This window comes from Otolemur garnettii, unplaced genomic scaffold (genome assembly GCF_000181295.1).
Source record: "Otolemur garnettii isolate 467f Iridium unplaced genomic scaffold, OtoGar3 scaffold00302, whole genome shotgun sequence".
NCBI classification, from domain to species: domain Eukaryota; kingdom Metazoa; phylum Chordata; class Mammalia; order Primates; family Galagidae; genus Otolemur; species Otolemur garnettii.
In genome coordinates, this window is record NW_003852697.1 from 370,035 (window position 1) to 378,574 (window position 8,540).

At 48.3% G+C, this 8,540-nt stretch overlaps 1 protein-coding gene across 1 annotated transcript in view; it reads right to left on the minus strand.

Annotated features, from left to right (window-relative positions):
* The window catches only part of PEX11G (peroxisomal biogenesis factor 11 gamma), an 8,147-nt gene extending 2,510 nt beyond the window's left edge, over positions 1–5,637 (minus strand). Inside the window, exons 1-3 of the mRNA XM_003803406.3 lie at positions 5,547–5,637; positions 3,698–3,886; positions 1,427–1,605 (exon numbers count right to left, since the gene is read on the minus strand). Coding sequence (XP_003803454.1) covers positions 1,427–1,605; positions 3,698–3,886; positions 5,547–5,606 — 428 coding nt within the window. The 5' untranslated portion in view covers positions 5,607–5,637. The remainder of the gene's footprint in view (positions 1–1,426; positions 1,606–3,697; positions 3,887–5,546) is intronic.
* Between the last annotated feature and the right edge of the window lie 2,903 nt (positions 5,638–8,540).

Genomic DNA, 8,540 nt, shown 5'->3' on the forward strand with positions numbered 1-8,540 from the left:
AAAAAAAAAAAAAAAAAAAAAAAGAGGAAGAATAGAACCCAGGCTGTCGCTAAAACAGAATTAGGAGTCTCTTGGGCCAGGGGTCACAAAGTCCCCTGAGGTGGGCCAAGGAAGAGAGGCTGTGATCCAGGCCCCCCTTTGGCAAAGCTGAGCCCCCTGGTGCATCCAAATCCCAGCCCAAGCACCCACCCTGGGACCCCCCCAGCACATGGGATAGGCCAGCACCACAGGCAGGCACAGTGCCCTCAAGGTGACCTCAGAGATAACGTAGGGCCCAACGGCAGGAGACAGTCACAACGCAGTGGCAGAGTGTGAGGTCAAAGGCAAGGGAAAAAAATCCCTGAAGTCTGAACAATGAGAGTCTCTGGTTTGGATGGTGAGTGGATTAAATACTCTGAGGTTTGTCCATTTCCCAAATTGCCTATAATAAGCAAAAAATTAGGACGTCTGGACCAGAGAAAAAGAGAACTACACTGTCAGGGCCTCACCTGTCCACAGCTGTGGATGCTGCCCACACAGCCAAACGTGCTCAGCCTCCCCTGAGCTTGGGGGCAGCCACACCTGGCTACAGGACCTGGGAAGATTTTGTAGCCACTGAAACATGGGGGCTGGTGTCTCTGCTCCTCTTAGTGTTCCCTGAGGCAGGGGATTCTGACTTAGCAGTTTGCGAAGAGGAACATATCTTAGAGGAAACCATTATCATAAGTTTTAGAAACCATATGGTTTTCAGAAGCCCAGAGCCAGTCAGGAAACTGCTGGCTGTTTTCTTTGGGAGGTGTCACCTGACAGCAACCAACAGGCCTTCTGTCCAGGTCCCCATGACTGGTCAGCAGAATTAGCCCCCTCTCCCAGAAGGAGCCCACATCCTAATCCCTGGAACCTGGGATTCTGTTCCCTCCCTTGGCAAAAGGGACTTTGCAGGTGGGTTGAGGATCTTTGTGAGACATTATCCTGGATCATCCAGGTGGCCCAGTGTCACCCCAGGGTCCTTAAGAGGGAAGCAGGAGGGTCAGAGTTGGAAGGCAACATGACCGGGGAGCAGATATTAGAGTGATGCACTTGGAAGACAGAGGTAGGGACCACAAGCCAAGGAACATGGACGGCCTTGAGAAACTAGAAAAGCCAAGGAAATGGATTCTCCCCTGTGGCCTCTAGAAGGAACCAGCCCACACCTTGATTTTAGCCCAGTGATGCCTATTTCAGACTTCCAACCTTCAGAACTATAAGATACTAAAATTATGTTGTCTAAAATGACCAAGTTGATGGTTATTAGAAACAAATACAACAAAAAAGAATTTCAAGAAAAGGAAGAAAACTCAAAGAGGCAAGGAACCCCACATTACAAACCCAACGCAACCTGCTGCTGCCCTGCTTAAGACACCCCTCAAAGGACCTCGGGTGCTCCCTTCCAGCTGACACCACTTACCTGGCAACCCCCAGGAGCAGGGACAGGCCCCAGAAGGCTGTGCTCAGTGTCCACCACCGGGAAGCATCCACGTGGAGGATGTTGGCATCGGCAGCCCAGGCTATGTGCTCACAGGGGTAATAGAGCTGGTCGGCCAGGTTGCCCAGCACAGACACCCAGCGGACAAAGATGTCCTCCTCCTGCAGACAGGGGAGAGGTGGGCCTTGAGTCTGACCTACCCATGGCCTGTTTTAGGGCTGTGGCCCTGCCAGGCTGCAATGAGATACCTGTTCTGCAGGAGAGAGGCTATAGGGCTGGGCCTCAGCACTGGGGAATTTAAGTTCCCAGGGAATTCCCAAGTGTGACTAAGCTGGGATCCCTGCATCATAGCCTTCCTTCCTGAAGCCTTCCAGCTCCTGCACACGGGTCTCAGCAAAGGCTCTCTGATGTAGAAAACCCAGACCGGGAAGAACAGGGCGGCACAGTGACAGGCATGTGTCCCAGGTGCTGCAAGGTTTGTGTTGCCTCCCTCAAACTCAAGAGGGGTCACTGTCTTCCCCTTATAGACCGCCAGACTGAGGTGCTAAGGGAAAGCCACCTGCCCTAGCTCAGGTTCTGGAGCCCACAAGGGGTCTCTGCCATGCACTGAGCCCACACCCTCTACCCCAAATTCTCAACAACCGCCTGCACCCAATGAGGCAGCTTCAGTGAGGCTGCAGGAGGGCAGCAGAGGCCCAGCTCCTGGGACTGCATCCCCGATCCTGCTCCTCAGGACTCAGCCACTTCCTGAACTTTCATTTATTTTCTAACTTTTACCCCATCATCCTCACTTGTCCCAAAGTCTTCCCTGTGCAGGCAGTTTATGATTTTCTTAAATTTTGCTGTCTTTTTTTGAGATCATCAAATGTGATGATCTGTGCCCCAGGAAAGGGAGGGAGGGAAGTTCTTGGGGATGCATCAGAGGCATACAGAGGAGGAGGATGGGATAGTTGACAAGAGACGAAGCAGGTCCAGAGAAACACTCCTGATTTGGGATGACTGGGCTGTGGGCACATGGAGCTGAACAGGAGAACATCTGAGCAGCAAGTGGCTAGAGGGAAGACCCCTGGGAGGGCATCCCTGAGGCGCATGACCTATGCAGCCTCTGAGATGTCTCCCTTAAGGGCGGGATGGCCCTAGAGAGGACCACTACTCTAATCAGCTGACATTTATGTGGGATGCTGCAGGGATGGGGCTACCCCTTGCAGCACTGTCATAATAGCAAAGGCTTAAAAATCATCTATGTGCCCATCAACAGGGTATTGGTTAAATAAATCACAGTCCACCTATACAGCAGAATACTATGTAGCCATAAAGAATGAAAGAGCTGGGCAGCGCCTGTGGCTCAGTAAGTAGGGGACCAGCCCCGTATACTGAGGGTGCCAGGTTTGAACGCAGCCCCGGCCAAACTGCAACAAAAAATAGCTGGTGTTGTGGTGGGCACCTGTAGTCCCAGCTACTTGGGAGGCTGAGGCAAAAAAATCACCTAAGCCCAAGAGCTGGAGGTTGCTGTAAGTTGTGATACCACAGCACTCCATCAGGGTAACAAAGTGAGACTCTGTCTCAAAAAAAAAAAAGAAAGAACTGGCTTGGCACCTACAGTTCAGTGCTTAGGGAGCTGGCCACATACACGAAGGCTGGTGGGTTCGAACCTAGCCCAGCCCTGCCAAACAACAATGACAACTACAACAACAAAAAATAGCTAGGCACTGTGGCAGGCACCTGTAGTCCCAGATACTTGGGAGACTGAGACAAGAGAATCACTTAAGCCCAAGAGTTAGAGGTTGCTGTAAGTTGTGATACCTCAGCACTCTACCAAGGGCAACATAGTGAGACTGTCTGAAAAAAAAAAAAAAAGCACTCTTCTTAGACTCATAAGAAATAATCTCCAACTTGTACTATTAAAAGGGAAAAAAACTCTATTCATGTAAACTGTGTATTTGCCTGTATAAGTAGAGGAAACTTGATGAAGGAGACACAAGAAGCTGACCACAGTGCCCGCCTTGGAGGGAGAAATGTGGGAGCCTGGACATTCAGGAAGGAAGGAAATTTTTAAAATTATATACCCTTTTGGAATATACAAACGTGTAAGCTATTTTAAAGCAAAATGAGAACATCTGATGATCTCAAAAAAGAAAGCAAAATTTAAGAAAAGCATCAACTGCCTACACAGGGAGGACTTTGGGACAAGTTAATGAAATGCTGACTGCAGCCACAGCCTCGGGCTTCCTGAGGTCTGTAGCTCCACATTACCTCTGCCCCCAGGCCGTACTGCTTAGTGTAGACGAACATGGCCAGGTCATCAAAGAGTCGCAGGACGGTCCTACAGTGGCTGAGTTGGGTGGACACTGCCAGCAAGCGCGTCCCCACTTCAGAACTGGCAGGACATTGTTCCAGCAGGACCCCACCGACCAGTTGGCAGCAGTACCCCAGAGTTCGGATCTGTAGGAAACCAGAAGCCATAAGCATGATATTGCTACTCAAAGGACTACACTGGATTACCCCTGACCTGGCCGTGGGCTCTGCTGAGTTGAGCATGAGGAAGATTATAAATCTATAAACTTCCAGTAAAAACTGAAAGTTTAAAAGCTTACTGTAGGTGGGACAAAGAAACATGACATCATTTTCCAGAGGCACTATGGAGAGCACCAGCTAATGTCACAGAGGGGCACAGCCTTTGATGACAGATGTAACAGAGACAATGAAAACAAAACTCTTTTATTTCCTACCTCTTGGGTCCTCCTTTTCCCATCAGGTAGGAGGAGGAGACTAAAATGTATATTTGCATCTACCTGGCTGGACCAAAGCCCTTGGCTGGGCTGAAGGTTGATCAGGCCTCAACTCATTGGACAAAATAATAATTTCCTTGAATTACGTTAGAGAAAAGAAACACACTCAGTAGGTGATTGTGAACATAGTGAACTAGATCAGCTTCACCACCCTTTTAATTATTTCATCTGCTTTTCAGAAACTGCTATTTTATACCTACTTTTTGGGAGGGTGTGATGCGAGAGTCTCACCTTCTCACCCTGGGTAGACTGCGTGGTGTCACCTTAACTCACGGCAACCTCAAACTCCTGGGCTCAAATCTTCTTGCCTCAGCCTCCTGAATAGCTGGGACTACAGAAGCCACCACAATGCCCAGATAATTTTTCCATTTTAGTAAAGGTAGGGGCTCACACTTGCTCAGGCTGGTCTTGAACTGCTGAGCAACCCACCTTCCTTGGCCTCCCAGAGTACTAGGAGTACAGAAGTGAGCCACTGTGCTTCTCCTGTTTTCTTTATTACTATTACTTGTAATTCCTTCTGAACTCTGTGGTAATGGTAAAATGTCCCAACTCGTGGGGTGGATGGGGAGATTTGTTAAAACCTGAATGCCCAGTCATAAGGAATTTGCTTGGAATCTAAATACACTACCTGGTACAACTTCCTGTAAGAGACTGGCCAGGCCTGGAGGGAATAAACTAAATGCTCAAACCAGCAGGGATGTGGTTGGAACGCACTATCTAGCCATAGGAGGGGTCTTGCAATACCCTAAATCCCCATACAAGACTGCTTGGGACAACCCAAGGTCCAACTACATTGGCCTGTCAGGTCCTAAATGTCCAAACAAGAGAATGTTTGGTATGGAAATGTCTAGCCAGGTTTGGGCTTGGCAGGAACCATCTAAACGACCAACTACAGGGCATCTGCTGGAACCCATCCTGGCGAGGCACCGCAAAGGCCTGAAAACAGAGGGATCCTGGTGCTAAGTAAGGAGACACAGCTTAAATGCCCAGCTCGAGGGGATGCGGTCAGAACCTAAACGTGCAGCCATAGGGAGAGCCCTGCACCATCCTAAATGCCTATAGGGGACTGCTCGGGACAGCCCTGAGATTAACTTCAGCGGCCTGGTCGGATCTTAAATGGGAGGCAGGTAAATGTCCAACCAGGTGGCGTTGGCAGAACCACCTAGCGGCGGCGGATAGGAGACCGTGTTTGAGCCTAGCTCGGACAGGGCCGCTACAGTGGGAGAAATTCGCCGTCGCTCTGGCCTCAGTTTCCCCGTATCTGATTTTGGCCAAAGGCCAGGACTTCCGGCCCAGGTCCACCCCTGCCTCACCAGGCGGTCCCGACCCCTGTAAGACTCCAGCGCCGACGCCAGGCCGCTCAGCGACGCCATGGCAACTCCGCCGTGACGTCACCGCGGCGTCGGCGCGTCGCTCCAGGAGACGGAGCCAGGCTGCACTCTGGGAGAGTTCGTCCGGAAGGCCCGCGTACACGCGCTCTGCGCAGGCGCAGCCGCAACTTTTTAGCCCTGGCGCTAGGCTTGGGGGAGGAACCGACTTTGCAAAATGTTAGGCCATCGCTTGTGTGTTGTCTGGGCCTGTGCATCCAGAATGATCCTCTTATCAGCTAGCTGCATCCTGCCCCATGGCGGCTTCACCAACTGCTCACAAAACAAAATGAATCAAAATTAACGAACTACCCACACACATAACACTAAATAATCCAAGCAAAGCCAACCTGTTAGCAGTGGTTCAAGAAGTTTTTCTTTTCTCTTTTTTTTTAGAGACAGAGTCTCACTCTACCGCCTTCAGTAGAATGCTGTCACGTCACAGCTCCCGGCACCCTCCAACTCTTGGGCTTAAGCGATTCTCTTGTCTCAGCCACCCCAGGAGCTGGAACTACAAGTGCCTGCCACAACGCCCAGCTTTTTTGTTGCAGTTTGGCCAGGGCCAGGTTCGAACCCGCCACCCTCAGTATATGGGGCCGGCGCCCTCCTCACTGAGCCACAGCTGCCATCTGAGTTTTCCTTTCAGTTTTCCTGCTTTGCCTGCATTGTCTACTTGTCTTCAGTGAACAAGTATGATTGTTGTAATATTAATAGCGTAAGACATCTCTTCAGGCATTAAGAAAATGCATAGAATCGTTCCAGAAGAACAATCTGGGCTCGGCGCCTGTGGCTCAAGTGGCTAAGGCACCAGACACATACCCCTAAGGTGGTGGGTTCAAAAATCCAGCCCGGACCCGCCAAACAAAAATGATGGCTGCAACCAAAAAATAGCCTGGCGTTGTGGTGGGCGCCGGTGGTCCCAGCTACTTGGGAGGCGGAGGCAGGAGACTCGCTTGAGCCCAGGAGTTGGAGGTTGCTATGAGCTGTGATGCCACAGCGCTCTACCCAGGGGGACAGCTTGAGGCTCTGTCTCAAAAAAACAAAAAAGAACAATCTGGTAACACAGATGATTGGAGAAAAGATTAAATTTTCACCTTTATACCATTTTGTTGTAGCTTTTGGGTTTTGTGCAATATGCATGTATTATCCAAAAAAAAAAAAAGGTTTCAAAAACTTGATTCACATTTTTTTCTTTTATTGAGATGAAATTTACGTAACATGAAATTCACCATTTTTAAGTACACAATTCAGAGTATTTAGCAGTACATTCACATGTTGTACAACTACCACCCCTTGCTAGTTTTGAAGTTCATCACCCCCAAAGAAGACTCTTGTAGGAGACCAGTATGCTGCTCCAAAATGTGCCATCTTGACATAAGAATTATTTTGAGCTGGCTTGGCGCCTGTGGCTCAAGTGGCTAAGGCGCCAGCCACATACACCTAAGGTGGCGGGTTCGAATCCCCAGCCGGGCCCGCCAAAAAACAATGATGGCTACAACCAAAAAATGGCCAGGCGTTGTGGCAGGCGCCTGTAGTCCCAGCTACTTGGGAGGCTGAGGCAGGAGACTAGCTTGAGCCCAGGAGTTGGAGGTTGCTATGAGCGTGATGCCATGGCGCTCTACCCAGGGGGATAGCTTGAGGCTCCATCTCAAAAAAAAAAGAATTATTTTGAGCTGAAGGCAATTGAAAAGTGGATACAGGAAAAGCTCTCTGCCTTCCCCCTATTTGCCTAAAAGCAGGACACAAATGTACAAAGGTGCCCTTCTTGCCTCTCTACCAGGAAGGGCAAATGTTGATCACCAGAGACACCTTTAGACTCCTGTCTGGTAACATCTTTAGATTGCAAGGAAGGAAGCTTTGGAACACTGTGTAACAAAAGCTTTACTAACTAGCCTTTACCATTTATCTGCCTTCCCACAAATTGCTTCTCTTAGAGACTCAAAGTCTTTTCCCTTTGTCTTGTCACGTCTCCAAAAATCTACTGTTCTGTGTTGAAGATGCTATGTATGCCAATGTGCTAAAATTAACACTTCTTTGAGAATGACTCATTTCTCTGGGTATCACCTATGTATATACTTGAGGTTTACATGCTAACAAATTTGTTTTTCCCTTGGTAATTTTTTCCTTATAGGCATCCATTCCACCAAAAGATAGAAGTAAAATTATTTCTCCTCCCTTACCCTCTGTTCCCACTTGCTTTCTCAATGCCCTCCCCCCCTCCCCCGCCCACTCCTGGCAACCACTAATTTGTTTTCTCTGTCTCTCTATATATTTACTTATTCTTGATATTTCATATAAATAGAATCATATTCTATGTGACCATTTGTATCTGGCTTCCTTTACTGAGCATAATGTTTTTGAGGTTGAACCAAGTTACACCATGTACCATAATTTCATTCTTTTTGCAGCTATATAATTAATATTCCACTGTAGGGATAAACATTTTGCTTATCCATTCATCAGCTGATGGACATCTGACCTGTTTCCACCTTTTGGCTATTGTGAATAAGTGCTGCTATAAACATTCATTTACATATACTTGAGTCTGTTTCAATCCTTTTGGCTATATACCTTAGAGTAGAATTGTTGGATCATATGGTAACTCTATGTTTAACTTTTTCCAGTCCCACAGCATTGCAGAGTTCAAACTTCTCCACATCCTTACAATATCCTTTTTCTGTATTATTGTAGCCATCCTAGTGTGTGTGAACTTGCATTCCATTGTGATATTTTACATTTCCCTGATGACTAATGGTGTTGACAGGTTTCCTTTTGCAAAATATTTCCTCTTGATGTCAACTCTTTTTTTTTTTTTAAGAGACAGAGTTTCACTTTATTGCCCTTGGTAGAGTGCTGTGACATCACAGTTCACAGCAACCTCCAGCTCTTGAGCTTAGGCAATTCTCCTGCCTCAGCCTCCCAAGTAGCTGGGACCACAGG